The following is a 26,848-nucleotide window of genomic DNA, read 5'->3' on the forward strand; positions in this document are numbered from 1 at the left end:
ACCTCTCAAACAACAGTTGCCACCCAAGCGCCGGCGGTGGTGGTGAAAAACATGGCACTGGTGGAGAACCATTGATGTGAACTCTCGTGGCCCTGCTTCCACCAGCCGTAACACCTGAGCTGCCTTGGGGGAAATGGAAGCCCTGGTCCCCACTCCATCCCCATATTTCTGCTCCTAGCTGTACCTCCCCGTTGATGGTTCATCTCATCCTAGGCCCTCAAACGCCACCCAACAAGATCTCTGATCCCTACGGCTTCTGACCAAGTGAGTTGTGGTTCTGAGGGACTGGAAAAGGAGGCAGTCTTCCCTTGGTGGTGCTCCTCCTGTTCCTTTGATTCTTTCCCCCTCCACTCGCTCTGGATGAAGGGCCATTGAAGAAGTGCTCAATGATTTCTTTTCCACCTCCAGTGAAGAGAACCTTGTTGTGTGCCCTTCATCTTTTCTGTTGACCTTTGACTTATCAGTTTTGGTTGCCATCCCTGCTAATGTGGAAGGAGTACATCTCCCTGCTGTGGTTCCTGGAAAATGGATGACATCATCAACAGAGTTGGCAGGTAATTGGAGCTGTTAAAGGTTAGCCTGTGGGACGCGGGTGGCGCTGTGGTCTAAACCACAGAGCCTAGGGCTTGCCGATCGAAAGGTCAGCGGTTCGAATCCCCACGACGGGGTGAGCTCCTGTTGCTCTGTCCCAGCTCCTGCCCACCTAGCAGTCTGAAAGCACGTCAGAGTGCAAGTAGATAAATAGGTACCGCTCCAGCGGGAAGGTAAACGGCATTTCCGTGCACTGCTCTGGTTCTCCAGAAGCAGCTTAGTCATGCTGGCCACATGACCCGGAAGCTGTATGCTGGCTTCCTCAGCCAGAAAAGCGAGATGAGCGCCACAACCCCAGAGTCGTCAGCGACTGGACCTTTACCTTTAAGTTTACCCAGCTATTGATATACCCCTAATTATGGTGATCAACTTGCTTTTTGATAATACTTTATTCTCAGGAAGTCAGTCTAAACATTTTGGGATTGCCCTGCCCTTCAAGAAAGGAGGGTAAGGAAGGTGGCTCCTAGACCAAAGGTGCTTTTTCCTGTGTGATGTGAGGGAGAAGAGAAAGAAACATTCAGCTCTGTCTGAGCACCATCAGATCGAGGTAAAAAAGGTAAAGGATCCCTGGACGGTTGAGTCCAGTCAAAGGTGACTATGGGGCTGGGGTGCTCATCTTGCTTCAGGACGAGGGAGCCACCGTTTGTCCACAGACAGCTTTCCGAGTCATGTGGCCAACATGACTAAACCGCTTCTGGCACAACGGGACACTGTGACAGAAATCAGGGTGCACGGAAATGCCATTTACCTTCCTGCCATAGCAGTACCTATTTAATAATAATAATAATAATAATAATAATAATAATAATAATAATAATAATAAATTTTATTTATATCCCACCCTCCCAGCCGAAGCCGGGCTCAGGGCGGCTAACAACAATAAAATAATACAACATTCTAAAATCATTTCATTATAAAATTAATTCAAATCAAATTGATGGCAACCATTGGGCTAGAGTTCTGTGAGGATTGCCAAAGGAGGGGGTCAGGCTGTGCCTTGGCCAAAGGCCTGGTGGAACAGCTCTGTCTTGCAGGCCTCTCGGAAAGATGTCAAGTCCCGCAGGGCCCTAGTCTCTTGGGACAGAGCGTTCCACCAGATCAGAGCCACAGCCGAAAAAGCCCTGGCTCTAGTTGCGGCCAGCCTAACCTCTCTGTAGCCTGGGACCTTCAAGATGTTTTTGTTTGAAGACCGTAAATTCCTCTGTGGGACATACCAGGAGAGGCGGTCCTACTTTATATACTTGCACTGGCGTGCTTTTGAACTGCTAGGTTGGCAGGAGCTGGGACTGAGCAACGGGCGCTCACCCCGTCTCAGGGATTCGAACCTTTTGATCAGCATGCCCCAGAGGCTCAGTGGTCTAGACAAGCACTGAGGTAGCAGGGAATGATACTATGAGCAACTATGAGTATATACAGTAATTCTGAAAAAAATTGGAAGAGAAACAAAGACAAAAAGGAACAATTCCAAGAATAGAGGGGGATTATTTATGACAAATCCCAAGAGTCCTTACGTACTTCCTTCTACTTGTCACTTATTAAGGGTTATTTATGACATTTTTTGATCCTGAGTATGACAAGGATAAGGAAAGAACCGCTTCTTATGACCTGTGAAACATGAGGTTAATTTTTGGAATAAATTACCGGTCCCTTACTCTGTGTGCTGTTCTAGATGAGTGGTTCCCAAATCTCCCCATCTTTCTGAGGGTTTTGGCAGACCACTTAACAATGTGGTCTGTCAAGTAATGTGCTATATGATTTCTAACTGTATTTTGACACACAAGCTGTGGACTGTCTGAATGAAGCTTGTGAAACCAAGGCTCGCCCATATTGCCTATTCCCTTGTTGTAGTTTTTGTTATTGCTGCTGGAGGTTTTTTGCACATTCATGGTATCCTCACCACTAATGGCGTTATCCAACCATATCATACTATTGTGTTTTCATTCATGTTTGTCACTGGGCTTATTTTTCCTTCCCTCGCAGTAACCAACAAGACAAAAACGAGCAAGCTGAGGAGAAGAACAGACTCCAAGAACTAAATGAGCAGGTCAAAGAGATCAGCGAACTTCAGGAGCCAAATTTCGAAGGCGATAAACCCCCAGAGGTATCTGAGCAGGATCAGGAGAACACGCCACAAAACTTATTTGACCAGACCGAAGAGAGCAGTGAACTTGCAGCGCCAGATCTTGAAGAAATTAAAATCCAAGATCTATCTGAGCAGGTTGACGAGTACAAGCCAGAAAACCTAATCGAGCAGGCTGAAGAGAGCAGTGAACTTACGGAGCCAAATGTCGAGGACAATAAAACCCAAGAACTAGCTGAGGAGCAGGACCAGGAGAACAAGCCACAAGGCCCAGATGAGCAGGCCAACGATGATAATCTTCAAGATCTAAAGGACAGGGTTGAGGAACGTGTGAAAACATCACTGCTGCACCTCCCTGGTAAAGAGCCCTCCCTGTATCCTCTTTCCAGGATACCAGATTTTTATTTGGCAGAACTGCAGGATGGACTACAAATCTCCTCTGCCTCTCAACCTCAATTGGATGAGTAAGTAACGTTCTGGCATTGTGGCAGAAATCTTGTGCTTCACATTTGATTCCTTAAGTTGTCCCTAGCGTTGCCAACTTCAGCACCAAGCGACAGCATCCAGCACCATCCTTTGTGTGAGGAATGTCCCAAATGGATTTACATTAATTTATTAACTTATAAAGAGAATTATATGAAAATGATGTATAGGTGGTATTTAACACCAGTTAAGTTGGCAAAAATGTACAAAACTAGAGAAAATAAGTGTTGGAAATGTAAAGAGGTAGAAGGTACGTTTCATCATATGTGGTGGCAACGTAAGATTTTTAAAAAAATTATGGGAAATGATATATAATGAGTGGGGGGGAGTTAAGAATAACCTTTGTTTAAAAAAACCAGAAGCCTTTTTATTAGGTATTACAGGAATGGATCTACCTAAAGAATATAAGAATTTGTTTATGTATGCAACAACGGCCACCCGGATATTGCTAGCCCAGCATTGGAAAGAAGAAGTCATCCCCACCAAGGAAGATTAGCAAATTAAGTTAATGGAGTATGCTGAAATGGCTAAATTAACCAGGAAACTTAGAAATCAAGATGACAACAAATATAAAAAAATGGGAAATGTTTATTGCATATTTACAATAGCAATGTACACAAGTTAATACATTAGCAGGATTAAAACAACAACACTTGAAATGTTATAGACAAGGTTTAAAATTGGAGGTAATCAGAGATAAAGACTTTGTTGACATGCATGAATCAAAATAATACAAAGGAACCAGGATGGAAAAGGAAGGAAGTTGGGGGATTCAAGTAATCCCATAATATGGATTCAATACTGACTGTGTATATAGTTGTTTGAAATGTTTTATTTTATGCTTCTTTCTTTAATGCAAGGTTTTTGTTTTTGTGAGAAATAATTTTTTTTGTATAATATTTTTATTATCTTGCTAACCATTGCTCTCTTTTTTGGTAAAAGTAACATGAAGGGCTGGTATTCACATCTTGGGGTGGGAGGAAAGTGTTGTGGGTGCCAGCGTGAAACAGCAGCTGTGAGCAGCAAACAAGGAGAAGAGGTGACAGTACCCTGTTCTGGTGAGTACTGTCAGGGCCGACTTTGACATATGCGCCACAAGGGTGCAAAGATCTGCCCAGCTCCCCCAAATTTAGTTAATTTCGTGTGAATGGTGCCATTGAGAATGACAAGTGCCACCGTTGAGTCTGACAAGCGCCGCCATTGTGAATGACAAGCACTGGCGCGGCGTGACTTTGGTAAATGAGCGCACAAAGTCTAAAGTCCTTTAGTGAAACAGTAGGTATACATTTTGGTAATACCTAGGTATATATGTATTTTGTTTTTCTAGCTTGATCAAAATTATTATTTCATAACAGGTAGATAGTTAAGAGCTTAGTGGTTTCAGCGGCAGGCATCCGGCGCCCCCCAGAATTCAGCACTCGGGTGGCCCACACCCCTTGCACCCCTGGGTAAAGACGGCCCTTAGTACTATCACAAAACAAGGTTTTAAGAACTCCAGAGACCCTGCATGAGCTCAACCAGTAGCTTTGTATGGGTGTTAAATAGGATGAGGGACAGAACCATAGCTGTCAACTTTTCCCTTTTCTTGCGAGGAATCCTATTCGGAATAAGGGAATTTCCCTTTAAAAAAGGAAAAAGTTGCCAGCTATGGACAGAACAGATCCCCGAGCAGCTGCCACCCAGCTCAAATGCCAGGGGGTGTGTTAAGTTGTGGGCAAACATATCAGATGACACAGCAATTCTTCCAAAGCAGCTCTTTATTTGTAAGCTGGAACAGAACTGAGGAGCTCAGTCAGCCTGCTTATATAGAGCTCCAGAACAATTGTAACTGTTGCAACTTTCTAAAACTATCCAATCACAGAACGTCACTTTTCGATCCTTCATTTGCATACAAACTATCTGTAATAACTGTAGGGGTTACTCTTGCGCAAGTTGGTGCCACTCCTGGCTAGTTTGCCTTGTTAAACCTTTTCTGTCTGGACAGCCCTACACTTCGTGGCTGTTCAGTCGCTGGCAGAATCCGTCAGTTGGCGTTTCTTAAACCTTTTCCAGCATAAAAGTTGTTTGACTCCAAGTCTCCTCCTACTCTCCCTGCGCGGAAGTCTTCTGCGCAGGGAGGGCGTGGGTAGCGGAGGACCCGTGCTCTCCTCGCTGATCTCCGGCGAGGAGTCCTGGAGCCCCCTCGCCGATTCCCCCATCTGCCCCCCTTTATCCCTGGTGTTACGCTGATTTCCTTCCCCAGCTGGTGAGCTGCCTCTCCCCCTGCTGGGCCCTTCTCCAGCATCGTTTGAGAGCCTCGCCTCCGCCTCTGGCTCCGATGTCAGTTCCCTGACACTATCCAATCACTGAACGTCACTTTCGATCCTTCATTTGCATAACTATCTACAGTATCCCCCTGCTGGCCCAGGGTGAGAACATCAGTACATAACAGGGTGAGCTAAAATTCCTCTTGTCTGGGCTGAACTGTAAGCTGCTGTCCGAGATGAGCGAGGACCTGGGAAGGAAGCCAGTGGGTCAGAGCTGCAGCATTAAGTCAGAAATTGGGATGAAAGAGTGAGCCAAATAAAACACAGGGAAAGCTAAGTAGGCCTCGTTGCTCAGGCAGTATCTAATTCTAACAGGAAGCTAGTTATAATCCTGTAAAAGAGGCTCAAAAGGCCACCCATTCTTAACTACTTAGGCAAACGCTCCAAAAAATAGCAGAACCACCCAAGAATATTGTCTGCAGTTACTGATACCAAATGCTGCTGAGATATATATATATAAAATATATAAAAGGATGTCACATAGAGGAGGGAGAAAGGTTGTTTTCTGCTGCTCCAGAGAAGCGGACACGGAGCAATGGATCCAAACTACAAGAAAGAAGATTCCACCTAAACATTAGGAAGAACTTCCTGACAGTAAGAGCTGTTCGACAGTGGAATTTGCTGCCAAGGAGTGTGGTGGAGTCTCCTTCTTTGGCGGTCTTTAAGCAGAGGCTTGACAACCATATGTCAGGAGTGCTCTGGTGGTGTTTCCTGCTTGGCAGGGGGTTGGACTCGATGGCCCTTGTGGTCTCTTCCAACTCTATGATTCTATGATTCTATGATCCAGGTGAATCAACAGCATCATTCCGCCCCTGCCTTTCTCCTGAAGTAGGTTGACTAAGGAAGAAGCTGGCTTCCCTACCAGAGGATTGCAAGCTATGGGGTGGGGAAAGAAGGGTGTTTTCCTCCTTTCAGAATTTCCTCAATTGCACCCTGAATTTGCTAACATCTAAGATGACCCTCTGCTCAGGCTAAAGCATTGCCCTTGCTATAAAAAGACAGTTTGAGAGGAATAGTTTTTCTTATGTATTCAATGGTCTGTGTTTGCCTGAGCTTAAGTCTGGACAAAGGATTCTGAGCACCTGCGTTCTGATTCGATACATGATGTCCAATCACAGAAAATTTCAGGATTTGGGCCTCTGCCACTGGCCCTTGAACCCTGAGTTGTGATTCGCAGCTTGGAAGTTTAGACAGCCAATCACATTGGGAGTGGGAGCAGCCCAGGCTTTAGGAATGTATATAAGCAGTTGCTTTGCCCCTGTTTCCCAGTTTTGTAGTTCAAGAAAGGTTCTTGCTGCTATCAATGTGTCTTGCCTTGTGGGAACCCACCAACACTTCAGTTTTCTTTTTCTTTCTTTTTTGTTTTGCAAAAAAATAAAATTATTTGGCTTTACATATTAGAATTTACAATCATACCACAACATATTTAAAAGTACAAGATTCCCACAGATCTCTGGACTTCCCACCTCCCTCTTTGTGGGTCCCATTGTTAAGCCTTTTCTGCTACATCTTTTATAATAATCCAAATTTTTATAACTCCATTATATCCATAGTTCTCGTTACATTACAAGTGTTATTAAAATCCCGCTAACAATTTTAACTGTTTACAATGATCTCTAAGGTAAAGTATAAATTCCCCCCATTCCTTATTAAAGCTTTGATTTTCCTGATTTCAGATCTTTCCGCTCATTTTTGCCATTTCAACGTAGTCCGTCAACTTAATCTGCCCTTCTTCCTATTGAGAGGAATAGTTTCCATTCATGCCTGTGACTGGACTAATTCTTTCCTCCTCCCTTGCTACAGAATTCCAGAACACCAAGCTAAAGATGGCAAACTCCCAGACCTGAAGGAGGAGGTTGAGGAAGCTTCGGAGGGTCTGATGGAGAAACCGACACAACAGCCTCAAGACAAAAAATTAAAGCCGCCTTCTATTACCACCATTGTGGATTTAAAACCGCAGGCCAAAAGGAAGCAGAAGGATTCCCTCTCCTACGTCTCTGCTAGATCCACTTCTTCCATGTAAGAAGAAGTAGAGAGCTGGGACCAAAGATGGCCTACAGTTCATGTCCGAGCTCAGGAACCCTCCAAGTGTCCCTATTTTCCAGGGACAGTCCTGGATTTACAGACGCCATCTTGGTTTCTGATTTGATCCCAGGATGTCCCACTTTTCCCAAGGATGGCCCTATTTCCATCAGTGGAATGTTGTAGGATATGGTAGGGTGTCCCTCTTTTCATCAGAGAAATGTTGGCGGGAATGGAGTTAGGCAACTCCCTGAACCGAGGAGATAACTAACTATACAACCTTTAGAAGACATCTGAAGGCAGCCCTGTATAGGGAAGTTTTCAAATGCTTAATGTTTTATTATGATTTTATATCTGTTGGAAGCAACCTGGAGTGACTGGGGCAATCATTATTATGGAATAGGTAAAGGTAAAGGGACCCCTGACCATTAGGTCCAGTCGTGAGCACTCTGGGGTTGCTGTGCTCATCTTGCTTTAATGGCCGAGGGAGCCGGCGTACAGCTTCCGGGTCATAATTTATTATTTATACCACGCCCATCTGGCTGAGTTTCCCCATGTGGCCAGCATAACTAAGCTGCTTCTGGCAAACCAGAGCAGCACATGGAAACGCCGTTTACCTTCCCGCCGGAGCGGTACCTATTTATCTACTTGCACTTTGATGTGCTTTCGAACTGCTAGGTTGGCAGGAGCTGGGACCGAGCAATGGGAGCTCACCCCGTTGTGGGGATTCGAACCGCCAACCTTCTGATCAACAAGCCCTAGGCTCGGTGGTTTAGACCACAGCGCCACCCTATTATGGAATAAGATGCCCCTATTGTCATCAGAGAAATGTTGAAGAGTATGAAGCTGTAAATACGCTCCTAAAGAAGGCCATCTTCTTCTTGTAATGATATAGATACACCAAGTATTTATCAGAATTAAGTTCCAGAGTGTCCTTTTTGAAGACAGATGGATAGAAGGAAGGAGAGAACATTCTCTGATGTGCTGCCATTTTCCACAGGCGATCTGTACAGAATTTGCCAGTGTCTGTAAAGGTCCCTCTTCAGAGACCCCCTTCTCCCAAAGTAAAACCTGAAACTGTTGATAAAGGAACTCAGGTAAGATGAATATTGACTTCTGTCAGACCAGTTAGATCATGTGGGTTTACGCAGCCAATCCAGTGCAATGGGCAGGCGGGTTGGTATTCCGTAGTGATGCATGGCATCGTGGCATGTTCACAGTTCAGGAAATCAAATCACACAGCTCAGTGCAGCCAATGAAGTGGCAAACAGTACAGTGGTGCCTCGCAAGACGAAAAGAATCCGTTCTGTGATTCTCTTCGTCTAGCGGTTTTTTCGTCTTGCGAAGCAAGCCCATTGAAGGATTAGCGGATTAGCGCTATTAGCGGCTTTTAGCGGCTTATCTGCTGATCGGATCAGCTGATAAGCGGCTTAGTGGCTTAGAAAAGGGGGGGAGGAAAAAAACCCAGCAGGAACTTGCAAGACATTGTCGTCTTGCGAAGCAAGCCCATAGGAAATTCGTTTTGCGAAGCACCTCCAAAACGGAAAACTCTTTCGTCTAGCAAGTTTTCCGTCTTGCGAGGCATTCGTCTTGTGGGGCACCACTGTATGCAGTTGAAATGCCACTGGCAGAATTTGAACACATATTAATAATGCTGGGTATTAAACGGGTGCTGCTTTTAATGGCCCCATAAGCAGCTGCCGTGGTGGGTCCAGGCCCCTTGCATAATTCTTCTCTGTGGGGATGTGTTGGCTGCTTGAAAAGTTTGCAGCATAGCCCCCCAACCTGTGGTGAGGCGGTGCTCCCAACCATCCCACTGTGGCAGAGCTGGGGGTCCCATGGTCCTCCACCAGCCAGAATGGCCAATAGTCTGGGATTTCCCAGTGACAATTATTCACCCATAAGAACTAGTCACACCATCTAGTAATATGCAGCATGGTCCTGGCCCCCTTCTACACCTCCCATGTGTTTACTGTACACACAGTTGTTATGGGAATGTTAAGGATAGTAGGAAAGGATATATTGAATAAGTATTGTCCTTCCTCCACTCACACTAGTAAGTGATGTAGCAGAGCAGATTCCCCTCAATATAGCTGGAAGCTAGTTTGCAGATTCGTTTGAATCTCTTCGTTAAGATTATTTCCTGGTGTCCCCTTTAAACCCTCTTAGAAGAATAAAGACACAAGAATCGCTTCTGAGTAAAGTAACAAAAAGTTCACAATGGTACCTCAGGTTAAGTACTTAATTCATTCTGGAGGTCCATTCTTAACCTGAAACTGTTCTTAACCTGAAGCACCACTTTAGCTAATGGGGCCTCCTGCTGCTGCCGCGCCACCAGAGCCCGATTTCTGTTCTTATCCTGAAGCAAAGTTCTTCACCTGAAGCACTATTTCTGGGTTAGAGGAGTGTGTAACCTGAAGCGTATGTAACCCAAGGTACCACTGTACTCACATTTCAGTTTCCCGAAAGGCAGGCTTTACTTAGCGGTTACATAAAGAAAGAGACTGTGAGTTCATCTCATATGGAGACTGAACTCATGTGCTGCTGGCTGAGAGCCAGCAGACAGCAAAATTGCATTTAGATAACAAAATGGCTGCAGGAAAGCAGCTCAGCAGCAAAAGAACAGCAAGACAGCAAGATCAAGACTGAGAAAATGGCTGCATGACTCGGCTATTTTATGGAGTCAGCCAAAGCCACACCCATCTCCCAGATCACATGCAGTGGGAGGTATGTTCCAGACCAGTGGAACAGGAAGTTACACTGACTGAATGTCCTCCTGCCTGTGCCCATTCTAGGGAGATAAGGAATGTTGTCTTTGACTGCTCCAATGGACATCCCACAGTTGTCACCTGAAAATTGCTACTATAAGGACCTCTAAGATTGACAGTCGTAGCCGCTGTCAACTAACAAGAGTTCTTCATATATTTCAACAGTGGGATAGTGATCAACATTGTTTGTCATCTTGGAATTGTCTTTTCTCTTGGGTTGAACAGTGCAAGCTGATGCTCATGCGGAAATTGAAGGTGCTTCCGAGGACGCCGTCTCCTCAGAGACGCCATGTACAGAGAGCAAAGCCCCCAACCGCTGATAAAGCGACCCAGGTAGGAGCCAAAATCTTTGCATATAACAAGGTGGATCCGGGGCCGGCCTACCTGTGAGGCAAGGCGAAGCAACTGCCTCAGGCGGGAGGAACCACAAAGGCAGCAGATCTTACCTCTAAGGAATGCATCGGCCGCTGCTGCTGCTGTGGTAGCAGCAATAGCTGTGGTGCGCTCCTTGGAGACTGGATCTGCCACCTCCTCAGCAGCACCCCCATACCTTCTTCGCAAATAGGAGGTGCTCCTGGTCTCTTCTCACCCCTAGGGAGAAAATGGTGGGGGTCGCCCTCTGGGATCTCCTGGGCTCTGCAACCCCCAGCCATGTAATTCTGGGCGAGTCCCCTTTTCTCCTACAATGACCTTTGATTTCCTCTTCAACCAGTGGATAAGGATGATTTGATTCCCTCTCTTGTTCCTGATGTAGATATTCACCTTTCTTTCCTGGCAACGAAGGGCACCATTTTGTGGTTCACCCCAGGTGCCAAAATGTATTGCGCCAGCCCTGGATGGCTCTAACCCTAGAAGCCCCACCTTGTTAAGCTGTCTTCACTCCAAGCTCCCCTCAGTGTCCTACAGCAGGTACCTTCCCATTGCCAGTGAATTAAACCATGAGACTGGTGCTGTTCTGCCAACAGAAGAACAGCCCTGGCTTTCCTAATAGCCCGTCACCTGCCTTTTGTTCGCCTAATGTCTCATCTCCCAGGCAATTACCTCATCAGGAAACTGGCCTGGTTTATATTTTAACATTTGCTGAATCCAGGGGTTCAGTGTCTGGCACACAGAAACTCATAACAACGTTGCCAACCTGTCATACCTTCAATTCCCGTTACCCTCCCTCTTTTACATGCAGAAAGCAGGACAGGTAAGTTATAGTGAAGAGAAGATGGAACTCAGGCTGCTTCAGTGATATCAGAGAGCCACAAGAACTTGTTGATACTTCCTTCCAGGAAGAGCAGTGTTACCTCATATGTCCTAAGAGCCATTTTATTTTGTACCCTCTTTTGTGGCAGAGTTTATTTGCATGCATGGTATGGTTTGCCAGTCATAGGTTCCATACTTCATTATATATATTTTCAGCTTAAAGAGCAATTCATACCACGATCCATTGGGATGATCTCTGGCCCAGTCAGCTTATACCCAGCATAGCATGGGCTATGCCAGGCAGAGGGCCTTCTTGGTAGTGGCACCATCTCTGTGGAACCCTTCAGATGTGATGGAAATAAACAACTATCTGGCTTTTAGAAGACATCTGAAGGCAGCCCTGTTTTTAATGTTTGATGTTTTATGGAGTTTAAATTATTCTGCTGGGAGCTGCCCAGAGTGGCTGGGGAAACCCAGCCCAGATGGGCAGGGTATGAAGAAGAAGAAGAAGAAGAAGAAGAAGAAGAAGAAGAAGAAGAAGAAGATGATGATGATGATTCCAGGTCAACAGATATTATGCTGATGTAACTCCCTCTTTCCAGCTCAGCTGGGACTCGGCCACTTCAGCTGAGACTGGTGGGCCTTTTTGCTAGTGTAAGCCCTGAAAAATGGGTATTCTGAGGGAGGGGCAGGACTGGGCATGGGGGGCAGGACTTACGCTGGATCCTGACTTGGTTCAGCTCAGTCATGTGACCTCAAAACAGGGCAGGACCTATGGCAGTGGAAAGGGTGCTGCTAAGTCAAGGTCTGTTTTAAAGGCTTGTTTCAGCCTCCTCTGCCAAACCTAGGCTGCATAAAGCAGCAGTACCTTTCATTCCTGAAAGGAGGTTAAAATAGGGGTAATTTACGCTGGTTTAGCTGAAGACAGCATAAGTTCCGCTGCTTTCTGTATACTTATGATCACACTGCAGGACCACTCATCACTTTTGGCAATGCTGATAGGAATGCCAGAAGGTATTGGTTTGCATTTCGACCTGAGTTTGTTCCACGCAGCTGCAGTTCGGCTTCTGACAAAGAATACAGTCTTTGTCTCCCTGTTCACCATGGCAGACGTTTACATCATTAATCCCATAATTAATTGTGTTAATATTACATCATTCCACACCATTCATTACAGTGCAAATGAAAATCAATGCAGCTGGAAAGGGGAATTTGTAATAAATTACAGATTGTTTGAGAACTGAATAAAATAGCAAGAGCAAATGCTGTTATTTGCTGAATCGATTTCCATTCTGGACACAGGACAAATAATTTCTGCTCCTGCTTCTGTTGAATTCTCCGACTTCACTAAATGCAGTTGGTGATGCAATACTGATAAGCTTACTCTTTGAATATTTATCTTCCCCAACTAACTAGAAGCGCAACAACTTCAGCTGCTGTTTTGGTAAGGCTACACACAGAGAAACACCAGCTTCCCAAAATCTCTCTCCAAGCTTTGGTTGTCACCATGAGATATCTTAAAGCCAAGAGATTTCTCCTTAATCTTAACCCCATCACTCCTTAACTATCTGAGATTGCTAGGCTGTAGCTCTGAGCATTTGCTGTAGCCACAACCTTGCCATCCTCACCAACAGATTAACTCCAACTATGGGAGGTTGGAGAAGAGACCGCCTGTTTTGATCAAAAAGAAGAAAACAAGGGAAACGACCATTAACAAGACTTTTCCAAGCAAGACCAGGCCACCCATCTTGCGTAAAGAAGGTGACAGCTGTTATGACAAGTAAGAATCCCTGGAATAGTTAAGACCAGTGCTTTTTTTCTGGGGGGACGCAGGGGTACACATACCCCTAAACATTTTGTGAATCTTTGTATTTTTGTCCATTTACTGTATTTATTTTTCCCAGTTTGAACTATAAAATAGTGGTCTTCTTGAGTCAAAATGAGATTACCCCCTAAACATTTTTATTTCTTTTTAGGAAAAAAGCACTGGTTAAGACAAACTTCTCCACCCTTCCTCCATCAATTTATTTGGACACTTTCTCTGTATTGTTTTTTCGCACTTGCTAAAAGCTAAATTGTTTAGGCAAGCCTACCCAGATATGTGAGAGGCATGCAAGGAGGTGGGTGGCAGAATCAACTACCGTTTATATGTATACCTGGATTTATTTTTAAGGTCAGCTTGTTTTTGATTTTTATTGATAACTTTAATGTATATTTTATATTCAGTGTAAGCCTCTTAGATGTTTCTACAATTAAGAGGTATACACATATTAGAAATGAATGACAATTTAATTCTATTGCAACTCATCATCTCCCATATTTATGCAAGTCTGCCAGCTCGGCTGTTCAGACTGGGAGACTGTCGAGTTTAGTGGTGATTTCTCATCAATTTGCCTCTGATCTTGTCAATTTCCTCGATCGAAGCAAAATCACTTAAGCAGTATAAGAAGAGGAAAAGCCCTGCTGGATCAAAGGCCATCTAGTCAAGAATATGTTCTCCCAGGGGGCAAAGAAAGATGCTCATGGGAAGCCAATAAGCAGAACTTGAACACAGTACCACTTGTCTAAAATCTTGTTCGATGTGAAGAGTGTAAGAAAATATTTCCACTGGTTGGTCCTCCTCTTGCTCCTTTATTGGAGGGACTCAGTCACCAGTGGCAAACTTTGGGAGTAAGGCGGGTAAGGAGGCACCTGGCTTTGGGAAGGAGGTGGGAGGGCTCTGGCAAAGTCCTAGAGCCCTTCCATCTCCTTCCCAAAGCTGGGAAAGTGCTAACTAGGGTTTGGGAAGGAGCAAGGAGGACTCTGGGACCCTATCTCCTCCACCCCGAAGGCCAGTGCCTCACATAGCGGGCTTTGAGATGGTAGCTCCCATTGCGTCTCACCATTTGCAGAGTCCTAAGTCCGCCACTGCAGTCACTCATGGAAGTCTGAGTTAATTAAGCCTTTAATAATAATAATAATAAATTTTATTTATATCCTGCCCTCACCAGCTGAAGCTGGGCTCAGAGCAGCTAACAACAGTAAAATGATACAACATTCTAAAATCATTTCATTATAAAATCAGTTCAAATCAGATTAATGGCAACCATTGGGCTAGAGTTCTGTGAAGAATTGCCAAAGGAGGGGACAGGCTGTGCCTTGGCCAAAGGCCTGGTGGAACAGCTCTGACTTGCAGGCCCTGTGCAAAGATGTCAAGTCCCACAGGGCCCTGGTCTCTTGAGACAGAGCGTTCCACCAGATCAGAGCCGCAGCTGAAAAAGCCTGGCTCTGGTTGAGGCCAGCCTAACCTCTCTGTGGCCCAGGAGCTCCAAGGTGTTTTTGTTTGAAGACCGTAAGGTCCTCCGTGGGACATACCGGGAGAGGCGGTCCCATAGGCACGAGGGTCCTAGGCCGTATATATTTCTCCCGGAGTGGTGGGGTTCGTGCAGTCCTGTGCTTGCTCCCACACCACTTCTGGTAGTCCCTGAAGTTTCCACCCACATAATTAAGAGTTGAGTGCAAGGTTATATCCTCTGCTAGCAATTCATCTCCATGCATTGCCAGCATGCTATGCAACCCATAATCTGTCCCAGGTGGGACCTAGAAACATATTTTTTTTAAAAAAACACGCTGTGAAAAATGCTTTTTTAAAAACACGTTTTGAAAAATATATGGAACTTGCCATAAGCTCGCCAATCGCCATCTAGGGCTGCATTTGTATAATGCACTCAGAACATTGTATTTGCAGCTGTATGGCTGAGTCCTCTATCACATTGTAGACGGCAGCCCTTCACTGACATTAGGCTTAAAGGAAGGAGGGCCAGATTTAGGTTTGATGAGGCCCTAAGCTACTGAAGATAATGGTGCCCTTTATATGTCCAGCTGTCCTTTGTCAACAACAAATTGTCGCTGTTTTTTGTGTTGAATAGATGCTATATGGTGATTTATGGACCTAATACAGGCAGGCCCAAACTTGGCCCTCCAGATGTTTTGGGACTACAACTCCCATCATCCCTAGCTAACAGGACCAGTGGTCAGGGATGATGGGAATTGTAGTCCCAAAACAGCTGGCTGGCCAAATTTGGCCACCACTGACTTAATAGGTATCTAAAGCCATTTGCACATGTTGCCATGCAAACAGTCCATGCAGAATGCAGGCACCCTATATATTTAAATGAGCAAACCAGTGATATTTCAGGGAGCAGGCTAGCAGGCGGGGCCCATGACTTACATCAGAGGAGCCTACACAACACAAAACACTGTTGCTGTATGTAGGTTTTCTTTTATTTGTTTTTTATTTTATATTTTGGAAATGTACAGCCAGTGGTTTTTTTCCTTTAATTTTTCTGGGCCTCCCAAAAGAGTGGGGCCCTAAGCTACAGCTTGTTTAACTTATACGTAAATCTGGCACTGAAAGGAAGCAACCATGAATTGATGGCAGCCGTGTTGCTCCAGGTACCATGTAAATGGGGTGGGGTGAGGTCTTTAGGTGGCTTCTAAGTAACCACTTAGGGACGCGGGTGGCACTGTGGGTTAAACCACAGAGCCTAGGACTTGCCAATCAGAAGGTTGGTGGTTCGAATCCCCACGACGGGGTGAGCTCCTGTTGCTCGGTCCCTGCTCCTGCCAACCTAGCAGTTTGAAAGCACGTCAAAGTGCAAGTAGATAAATAGGTACCGCTCCGGCGGGAAGGTAAACGGTGTTTCTGTGCACTGCTCTGGTTCGCCAGAAGCAGCTTAGTCATGCTGGCCACATGACCCGGAAGCTGTATGCCGGCTCCCTCGGCCAATAAAGCGAGATGAGCGCCGCAACCCCAGAGTCGGTCACAACTGGACCTAATGGTCAGGGGTCCCTTTACCTTTACCTTAAGTAACCACCATTTCTGCCTTCCACAGTATCTGCACGGAGGATTCCATGACTATTAAAAAGGGCAAGTGAGTATTCCAGACCCTTCTGTCCTGCCTTGACTTGACTCCCGGTTCTTTTATCTCCACCTTCCCTTGTGCATGTCAGGAGCTCGTCCTACACTCGAGTAGGACCCTGGCAGAGACACATGCCCGACTGGCATGTTCTCTCCCTCCTGGCCGTTCTTTCGGGAGCTTCAAAAGCTTTCTTCAGCCCGAACATCACAGCGACCGATGCCAACAGACATCGGCACACTTAGGGATCCGCACAGTTTGTACAAATTGCGTGACAGACCTCAGCAACTCACCATTTTGGCTAATCGACTTTATTTACATATAAACACACACGGAGCACTGCAACATGGCTCCCTCTCTCTCTAGCATCAAACAGCAAAGAGAAAGAACAAAGGACAATAGCCCCACTTCACGGAACACAGTAACACAAACATCCTGTCTCCATCACTTCCCACTCTGTGGAGTCAAAACATACACCGTCGTGTGATAGACAACAATCCCATGACTGCAATCATGGAGCAGGAATTCTAACAGTGCAGGCCTGTTGGGCCCACCAGCCTTCCTCTGCTCTTCCTTTCTGCCATTTTGGTTCTGCCTCTTTCTCGGCTTGTCTCCCCTTTCATTTCCACAGGAATGCAAGAATATGCAGCTGTCCCTTCTGGGGATTGAACCTGCAACTTTGGCATTATCAACACCATGCTCTAACCAACTGAGCTATGCCCACCCCCTGTCTTCCCTCAGTGGGCTTGAACCACACTTAACTGAAGCCCAGAGATTCCTAAGGGGAAAATGGGATTAAATTGTGGTTTTACATTCAGTTCTGTCCTAAAGCTGTGGCAGGAATCACCAATGTGGTGTTCACTGGTGCACAAGCACCCACACAAATAGCATAAATACCAATTATGTTACAACACTGGATATGTTTCCAAGCCCAATTCAAAGTGCTGGTTTTGACCTATAAAGCTCTTTATTGCTCCAGACACCAACATCTTAGGAAATGCCTCTCCTTATAGGAACACTCTTGGACACTAGATTTTCAACTGAGGTTCTTCTCCAGGTCTGCCCTCTGAGGGAGGCTCAGAGAGTGGTGACCAGGGAGAGGGCCTTTTTAGTTGTGGCTCCCAATCTGTGGAATGCTTTCCCAAGCGAGGTCTGCCTGGCGCCTTCACTGACATCTTTTTGGCACTAGGTATAGACTTATCTTCCCCCCCACCCCCAGACATCTGATAGACTGAGATGATGTTATTGTAGTTATTAGTTTGATTCTGATCCCTCAGGGATCAACAAATGGGTCAAAATTGAGCAAAATCATTTTAGTCATTCTGCATGTGTTTTGGCAGGAAAGCTAAAGCGATCTACAATTTCCACATAACTGTTTATGAAGGGGATAAGGAAATGGATTCGATGTGTAAGGCGGGACCTAGATGGGAAGGTAATTCATGTGTTTTTTTCTTTTCTTCATTTTTGATAATTTTATTAGTTTTCAATTGCAATCCACTAATAGCCTCATTATAACGATACCAATTTATAATACAATTATTAATATCAATAGTTCAAATACAATTATATAATGTAGATAAGGTGGCCCCCCATGTGCAATAATTGATTATTTGCTTTATTTCTGCGTTCCAAAATCTTATTAATTTCAATTACACTCCAGTCAAAATAGCAATCCCTTATACAATAACTGCAATATGAATAACTTCTAAACATGTTGACACATTAAATGATTTATAAAGCTACAAGTGAGGAACTCAAACTATATCCTCGTTATTCCTGTGTGTGTCAATTATTCTGTCTGTGGTGTTTTTTCCTGTCCTTGTGATATGTTGTGTCTTTCTTCCCCCCAGTTGTTGCTGTTCTCCAGGTAATTAATGTATTCTTGCCCTGACAAGAGAAATCTGTGCGGCTGAAAAATCTGCAGATTTCCTAACAGAGAAACATTTACCGTATTTTTTGCTCTATAAGACTCACTTTTCCCCTCCTAAAAAGTAAGGGGAGATGTGTGTGCGTCTTATGGAGCGAATGCAGGCTGCGCAGCTATCCCAGAAGCCAGAACAGCAAGAGGGATTGCTGCTTCCACTGCGCAGCGATCCCTCTTGCTGTTCTGGCTTCTGAGATTCAGAATATTTTTTTTCTTGTTTTCCTCCTCCAAAAACTAGGTGCGTCTTATGGCCTGGTGCGTCTTATGGAGAGAAAAATACTGTGCTTATTTCGGTTTATAAGCCTACACAGTCCCAAGGACATAGAGTGGGGAATAAATCTCCACCTTTTGTATCTTTACCCAAATGTGCTTGGAGAGATAGTGACAACATGAAATCAAATCAGAGCTACATTAAAGTGTATGGTGCTTTTATATTTTTAATTCAAACATCCTGAGATGTGGAGAGCTTCTTGACATCACAAGCTTCAACCATTTCCCAGACCCATTTAAGTGCCACCATTTTGAAATGCAGAAAGTACACAGAGAGTGATAATTGTGTAATTCACAGTAGTAAGTCTTTTCCCTATGACCTTACTGTTTACGATTCCCCTCCACCCCCAATGCTCTGGGTCTGGATCTGTGTGTATGTACACACACACACATTACTGAAACTCAGGAGAGCATTTCATGCGCGTAACCCACAAAAGACTATGTGATAAATATGTTAGCGGGTGGCGCTGTGGGTTAAACCACAGAGCCTAAGACTTGCCGATCAGAAGGCCGGCAGTTCGAATCCCCACAACGGGGTGAGCTCCCGTTGCTCGGTCCCTGCTCCTGCCAACCTAGCAGTTCGAAAGCACATCAGAGTGCAAGTAGATAAATAGGTACCACTCCGGCGGGAAGGTAAATGGCATTTCAGTGCGCTGCTCTGGTTCGACCCGGAAGCTGTACGCTGGTTCCCACGGCCAATAAAGAGAGATGAGCGCCGCAACCCCAGAGTCAGTCACGACTGGTCCTAATGGTCAGGGGTCCCTTTACCTTTAAGACTGGTGAGTTCAAGCCCCATTGATTTGGGTGGGGCCTAAACACAACATGGACTGGATCTAAGCTGCTGCATTTGACTACAGCACAGGTTTTGTGTTCTAATTCGGGGGGGGGGGATTGATCCATCAAGCTCATTATTAGCTACCTTGATTGGCAGTGGGTCTCCAGGGATTCAGACAGGTCTTCCAGCCCAGCTTGGTGATGCTGAGATGCTGAACCACTGAACCTGAGGCCTTCTGCATGCAAATACTCTACCACTGAACCGGGACGTGGATGGCGCTGTGGTCTAAACCACTGAGCTTCTTGGGCTTGCTGATCGGAAGGTCGGCGGTTTGAATCCCCACAACGCAGTGAGCTCCCGTTGCTCTGTCCCAGCTCCTGCCAGCCTAGCAGTTCGAAAGCACACCAGTGCAAGTAGATAAATAGGTACTGCTGTGGCGGGAAGGTAAACGGGGTTTCTGTGCGCTGTGGTTTCTGTCACGGTGTTCCGTTGCGCCAGAAGTGGTTTTGTCATGCTGGCCACATGACCCGGAAAGTTGTCTGCGGACAAACTCCCTTGGCCTGAAAGCAAGATGAGCGCTGCAACCCCATAGTTGCCTTTGACTGGACTTAACCGTCCAGGGGTTCTTTACCTTTACCGTTTACCTTTTTACTCTACCACTGAGCTACAACCCTTCCCCCAAAGTTTTTGCCTCTTGTTCTTTTTCCCAATCAGTTCCAGAAACCAATGCACTCTCCTCCTTACTTTCCAGAGTCTGCATCCTCTTCAGGGCTCTCCAAGGCCTGTACTGTTTTCAGCACACTTAAGTCTGGAATGATTCACACCAGCGATCTCCTCTTGACTTTGCACACCTTGGGCATCCTAGTGACCAATGCTGAAATGTGTCGGACGCTGAGGCATGTCAAGGTGACCGGTATGTGAAAACCTTCATCCTCAGATCTGTGGTTTTTCCTGGCAGTTGTTTGCAATCTTGGGGAACTCTGATATGCCCAGAAGCCCTGTTGAAATCCAACAGCTATATGAAACCAGCTACATGCACTGATTTAAGTGGGTCAGATCCAGCTCCTGCACAGTTGAGGGTGGGGTGAACAGACCAAAGGACAATTTGTGTTCCACAAGAACAAGTTTCTTTATACCTTGGCCACCGAGACCATATAACACCGGTCCTGAAAGACCTACATTGGCTCCCAGTACGTTTCTGAGTACAATTCAAAGTGTTGGTGGTGACCTTTAAAGCCCAAAATGGCCTCGGCCCAGTATACCTGAAGGAGCGTCTCCACCCCCATCGTTCAGCCCAGACACTGAGGTCCAGCTCCAAGGGCCTTCTGGTGGTTCCCTCCCTGTGAGAAGTGAGGTTACAGGGAACCAGGCAGAGGGCCTTCTCGGTAGTGGCACCCACCCCATGGAACGCCCTCCCATCAGATGTCAAGAAAATAAACAGCTATCTGACTTTTAGAAGACATCTGAAGGTAGCCCTGTTTGGGGAAGTTTTTAATGTTTGATTTTTTATTCTGTTTTTAATCTGTTGGAAGCCTCCCAGAGTGGCTGGGTGGAGTATAAATAATAAATTATTATTATATTATCATAAGCCTAAGCCGGAAGACTTTACAAATAGCAGGGTGGCAGGTGGAGAAACAGCTGAGCTGCTAAACGACCTGCAAAGCTCCATTTTGAAAGTTCTTTTGTCTCCCAAACCTCATGGAGTAAGGATGTAAATGAAACTCTCTCCTGAAGGGAGAGTAAACATCCTAAGGCCAATGGAGGCTGGAAACAGGCTGTGGATTATTTCATATTTTCTAAGTTGTTGAGCCTGTGCTGGACATTCTATGGATATTTTGGATGTACAGTGGTACCTCAGGTTAAGTACTTAATTCGTTCCGAAGGTCCGTTCTTAACCTGAAACTGTTCTTAACCTGAAGCACCACTTTAGCTAATGGGGCCTCCCGCTGCTGCCGCGCCGCTGGAGCACGATTTCTGTCCTCATCCTGAAGCAAAGTTCTTAACCCGAGGTACTATTTCTGGGTTAGCGGAGTCTGTAACCTGAAGCGTATGTAACCTGAAGCGTATGTAACCCGAGGTACCATTGAATCTGTGATGCTTCTGTTCCGATTTTAAAGAGTTCTGCAAGTAAAAGTTTAAATAATATTTTTCTGGGCCTGGACAATGTTTTCCTCCAAAGGAGCCAGTTTGTATGCTTCCAGTCACTTCAAACTGCACAGTATTAATTTCTACAACAGAAACACCTGAATAGTTGCACAAAACTAGGTTTCACTGTCATGAGCCTACACATACTTCAACTCAGCTTCTGTGTCTTTCTCCATTACAGCATCTGGGACTCTGGATTTCTCTGAATTCTTGGAAGTTGTGAACAATACCTCGCCTTTCACTGACACAGAGGGTATGATAAAGGAAACTAAGGGAGCGAGGGGAAAGATGGCCGGTTTCCTATTATTGCTCTGTATGTCACTCTCTGTCTGCATTCCTGTCGACTGTTTCTCTCTCCTCCACCCTCTCTGCACAAGCTAAAAGTGTTATGTACTGAAGTTCTCACGCTGGGCCAGCAGGGGGATACTGTAGATAGTTTTCCCTCAGGTCCACATATGCAAATAAGGGATTGAAAGTGACGTTCAGTGATTGGATACTTACAGAAAGTGGTTACTGTTGCGTTGTACTGGAGCTCTATATAAGCAGGCTGGCTGAACCCTTCAGTTCAGTTCCGTTCTGGCCTGTGAATAAACAAGAGCTGTTTGAAGAATCGCTGTGTCGTCTGATATGTTCACCCACAACTTAACAAAAAGATGTATCCATTGTTGGAGTTGCTGATGCTGCTTTCCAAAAACATACTGTGTGCCAATCTGGGTGTCTGGCCTTTTGGGGGTCAGTTTTATTTCAGTGGCAGAGCTGAAGTTGGAGGCAGAGCGGTGGGTTTGTGCACCCAGCACCAGCTTACCTGGATGGGACTGAATTTGGGTGGGGTAGCAGCAAGGTGGGGGTCACCTCAGCAAATTGGTAGGAGCACCAGATTGGCTCCATCGATCTGCCCAGGCAGCCTAAACACCCACATCACCTGGCAATTAAAGGTTGAAAGTATTTTTTTTTCTTTTTTGCATTTGCATTTGCATTCTATTTATTTGTTAACATTCTTATATTTCATCGGTAAACGTCATAATACATTACAGGACTTACTATAATATAATTTCCAACATGTGTACAAAAATTATATACAAATTTTATATACCTAGAAAGAAAAGGGGGGGGGGGAGAGAAAGAACAAAGAAAACAAAAACAAAAACAACCCCCCCAAAATCATATACATACCAACACACTAGACTTCCTGTCTTTCCTGTTGTATATTCCTTTTTTACAAATGAGTGTACTCTTATTATTGTATATTTCCTTACATATTATCTAATACATTCCTATATTAATATGTGCTCTTAGTCTTATTTCTCAACTCAGTCTCACTCCAACGTCAATCAAATGCTAGCATAGCAAACCTTTACTGTATTTTTGAACATATGTTTTATATCTATCCCACTTTTCCATAAATTTTTGTTTTGAATTGCCTCTCAGGGTATTTGTTAACTGCACCATTTCAGCCAATTCTTGTGGCTTGTAATGCCAGTCCGTTATTGTCAGGGCTTCTTGTTCCTAAAGGTTAGAGGTAATTTCAGGCTCAGTAATTGTTGTCCTTTCTCTCCCATGTGCATCCTTTAGATTTCCAGACTCTTCTTTGGATTTTCAGGAAAATAAATAAAGGTATGGTGGCCGTTGATGACTTGGAAACAGTCTTGATAGGTCTGGGAGTCAACTTGAACAACGAGGAGATACAACAGGCACTGGGATGCACTGAAGTTAGTGAGTATCACTCTGCAACAAGTTGCAGAAAGGATATCGGACATGGTATTAGCATAATAATAATAATAATAATAATAATAATAATAATAATTTATTATTTATACCCCGCCCAACTGGCTGGGCTTCCCCAGCCACTCTGGGCGGCTTCCAACAAAATATTAAAATACCGTAATGCATCAAACATTAAAAGCTTCCCTAAACAGGGCTGCCTTCAGATGTCTTCTAAAAGTCTGGTAGTAGTTGTTCGCTTTGACATCTGGTGGGAGGGTGTTCCACAGGGAGGGCGCCACTGCCGAGAAGGCCCTCTGTCTGGTTCCCTGTAACCTCACTTCTCGCAATGAGGGAACCGCCAGAAGGCCCTCAGCGCTGGACCTCAGTGTCCGGGCTGAACAATGGGGGTGGAGATGCTCCTTCAGATATACTGGACCAAGGCCATTTAGGGCTTTAAAGGTCAGCACCAACACTCTGAATTGTGCTTGGAAACATACTGGGAGCCAATGTAGGTCTTTCAAGACTGGTGTTATGTGGTTTTGGCAGCCGCTCCCAGTCACCAGTCTAGCTGCCGCATTCTGGATTAGTTGTAGTTTCCAGGTCACCTTCAAAGGTAGCCAAATAAAACTTGTTGAGGTGTCTGTTGGTCATTTATTCATCCAAACTGGTGCTGGAACTGGAAAATTTGGCCAGTTCTCCATTTCTTTTGATGTCAACAAAAGTTCTTGTTTGATGCTTCATATCCAGTTGTGATTCTTCTCCAAGTTCTCTTCTCACTTTTAAACCATGAAAGAAATTCTAGGCTTGGAGGGGTGCCATTCTTGTGTCCCAGCCTTCCCTCTCGCTTTGCCCAACTTTTGAAAATATTTGCTTATTTAAGACACATGCAACAACATGCCCTTCTGCAAAACCATGACGAAGGCAAATATGTCAACAATTATCCATGGATCACTACATTAAAATAAAATAAAAATAAATGTGCCCTCCAAAATTAATTATTTGAACAATCGTAGGCAAAATTTTAAAGAAACCTATTATCTCAAAAGGTCTTTTTTACATGATAAGCTGAAACGAACTAGACCTTTCTCAGGAAACATACATTAACATACATTTTGTTCCGTTTGTAGAGAATGGGAATGTGGACATTTTGAGCTTCCTTCAGACTGCATGGGGACTGCAAAGAGGGTTTGAGGAAGAAGGTGGGTTGCCTAGTGCTTTGGCTAAACGATATCATTGTGACATAGTATGGTTTCCATTTATAACTTTTATAGCCAATGATACTGAATGGGGAGGGGTTGGACTAAATGATCCACAGGGTCCCTTCCAACTCAATAATTCTATGATTGTACATACCTACAATGACTCATGCACTGCTACGGAGGGGGTATTTGCCTTCCCATCATGGAGTCTCCTTTTGTCTGCCCTAGGACTAACGGGAGCACGGGCCCCCAAGATTTTGACTTCCTGGGGGCCTCCACAGGGTTTCATCTGACACTGCTTGGGGAAGGTGGGGTGCATGGGGGGAAACCCAACTGCAGTAGCAGCAGCCCTTGCTCTGGCTTCTCCTAGAACAGGACAATCGAATCTGGCCCACAACATCGATTTAGTTGCCATTTTTATTTTGGTTCTGTGATAGGAATTTTGAAGTCTTAGATATATGTTAAATGTTCATAAGTGTACCAACCAAGCACTTACATAGATCAGCACAGGAAGACCGACCTGAAACCATTTTGATTCCTAAACTGAGCAAATGTTTTCTCTGCAAGGTCAAAGTGGGAAACCTCCCCATTGTCTTTTCCTTCACAAATCTTGTCTTGAGGGTATGTCTGTGTTTGAATAGGGTGTGAGCCTGTGACCTGACTCAGGAACTAAGTATTTATCATTACAAAAGACTGGCCAGGCTCCCCAGGCAATCCAATCAAGTAACCTGCCAGACAGGAGATAAACAGCAACAGGAGAAAAACAACATTCAAATTTCTGTTTTATACCACCTTTTCTATGATGTAGGTATGATGTTTCTGGGGGTGGTCTTGATCTACAGAGTGGCAATTTCCAAAGTCTATATAAAGGCTTGCGCACCATTGTTCTGAGTTCCTCCTCTCTCCTGTGTGTGGTGAGCGAGGACCCTGTTGCAACAGATCAATAAAGATCAGGCTTACTAGCTGCTTTGCTTCTCAATATTCTCCGGTTGGCCTCTGTTATTTTCTCCTACCAATAGGGAACCTATATAAGGACTCTATATGGGCTCTAGGATACCCCATAAGGGAAAAAGGCAGGTTTTGTTTACAATAGTTTCTTGCGGCTTGTTCATCCTTCCCATACTTGTTGCTGTTTCCAATACAGTGGTGCCTCGCAAGACGAAAATAATCCGTTCTGTGAGTCTCTTCGTCTAGCGGTTTTTTCGTCTTGCGAAGTAACCCTATTAGCAGCTTAGCGGATTAGCGCTATTAGCGGTTTAGCGGCTATTAAAGGCTTAGCGCCTTAGCGGCTAAAAGGCTATTAGCGGCTTAGCGGCTTAGAAAAGGGGGGGGAGCGAAAAAAATTGCAAGACTCGCAAGACGTTTTTGTCTTGCGAAGCAAGCCCATAGGGAAATTCGTCTTGCGAAGCGCATCGAAAAACAGAAAACCCTTTCGTCTAGCGGGTTTTTCGTCTTGCGAGGCATTTGTCTTGCGGGGCACCACTGTAAAGGTGTTGCATGTCTTGGTCTGAGGATCAGCTTTAAAAATCAACATCAAGGGGGTGTTTTGGAAGTCAGAGATGTAATGACATAGCGCCATGTTTGTGGAAGACTTCATGACGAATGATCTTTCTGCTTCTCCCCATCAGGTTTGCAATATGAATGCGACGCCATGGACGCGAGCCCTTTCCGTGATGTGACTGAGCTTGTCAATGCAGACGCTAGATGGAGAAAGAAATACTGCGATGAGGATTTCATTGCTGCCAAGTGCCTAGTTCCCCTGATGACAATGTCATGTTCAAATAAAGACCTTGTTTTTGCCCCGCAGCAGAGAAGGTTGTCCTGGAAGTCTGACCAGAAGAGGCCCAGCACTGCCATCTCATCAAAAGAGGGAGATAAAGGCAGTGGCATCAAGCTAACAAAATCTCAGTTGGATGCTACTGACCTGAGAAGTTCCAGATCTACATCTTCTGTGCATAACGCAGAGGGGGGAAATAAAGAACATGACGCCATGGAGGTGACAGAGGCACAGACAGGCTCTACTGGCCAGACAGACACCATCCAGGAAGAAGAAGAAGAAGAATAACAACAAAAAGAAGTAAAGCCATGACATCATTGAGGAGACAAAGTCCTCGTCAGACTTTAAGCCCTCAAGTAAGGGTGCTTTACATCCTCAAGGCACCTTTCTATCCAAGTGAGTTTAACTGATAAAAGATCTTTGGTTTCCTGTTTGGCAGAAATTCTATTTAGAAAAACCCCCCAAACCAGATACAGTTACTCCTCCTGATCAAGTACAGGGGAATCTTTGGAGTGTTTCTCATTGCTTCCCTGCGCCAGGCCATGTTATGCGCCGCTGAAGCCTATTTCCAGAATGGAAGCCAGGATCGCATGGGGAGGGGACTCGATGAACGACTCGTTGGCAGACTTGAATAAAGTCTAGCAGACCTGTTTCTCCAAACCATTCTCTTCTGCTTCTTAAAAATAAACAAAAACCTTAGCCTATTTATTGCTGC

At 45.0% G+C, this 26,848-nt stretch overlaps 1 protein-coding gene and 1 long non-coding RNA gene across 4 annotated transcripts in view; one reads left to right on the forward strand and one right to left on the reverse strand.

The window, feature by feature from the left end:
* LOC308571055 (uncharacterized protein) lies at positions 1-26,837 on the forward strand. Of its 2 annotated transcripts, XM_081166349.1 has the most exons (14): positions 1-264; positions 409-554; positions 2,572-3,135; positions 7,264-7,479; positions 8,483-8,579; positions 10,476-10,583; positions 13,076-13,221; positions 16,316-16,354; positions 17,680-17,771; positions 20,060-20,221; positions 21,635-21,706; positions 23,026-23,166; positions 24,285-24,356; positions 25,985-26,837. In XM_081166349.1, the coding sequence occupies exons 2-14, from the start codon at positions 526-528 to the stop codon at positions 26,419-26,421; spliced, it is 2,175 nt and encodes a 724-aa protein (XP_081022475.1). In that variant the 5' UTR covers positions 1-264; positions 409-525; the 3' UTR covers positions 26,422-26,837. The 2 variants fall into 2 exon arrangements, with proteins under 2 accessions (XP_081022475.1, XP_081022474.1); XM_081166348.1 differs by having other exon boundaries at positions 1-554.
* The window catches only part of LOC308571384, a 147,220-nt gene continuing 138,307 nt past the window's right edge, over positions 17,936-26,848 (reverse strand). For both annotated transcript variants that reach the window (XR_014001359.1, XR_014001360.1), the window contains exon 3: positions 17,936-18,542. This is a non-coding gene — a long non-coding RNA (uncharacterized lncRNA). The remainder of the gene's footprint in view (positions 18,543-26,848) is intronic.

The sequence above is a fragment of the Podarcis bocagei genome (assembly GCF_964188305.1).
Source record: "Podarcis bocagei genome assembly, chromosome: 13".
NCBI lineage: Eukaryota > Metazoa > Chordata > Lepidosauria > Squamata > Lacertidae > Podarcis > Podarcis bocagei.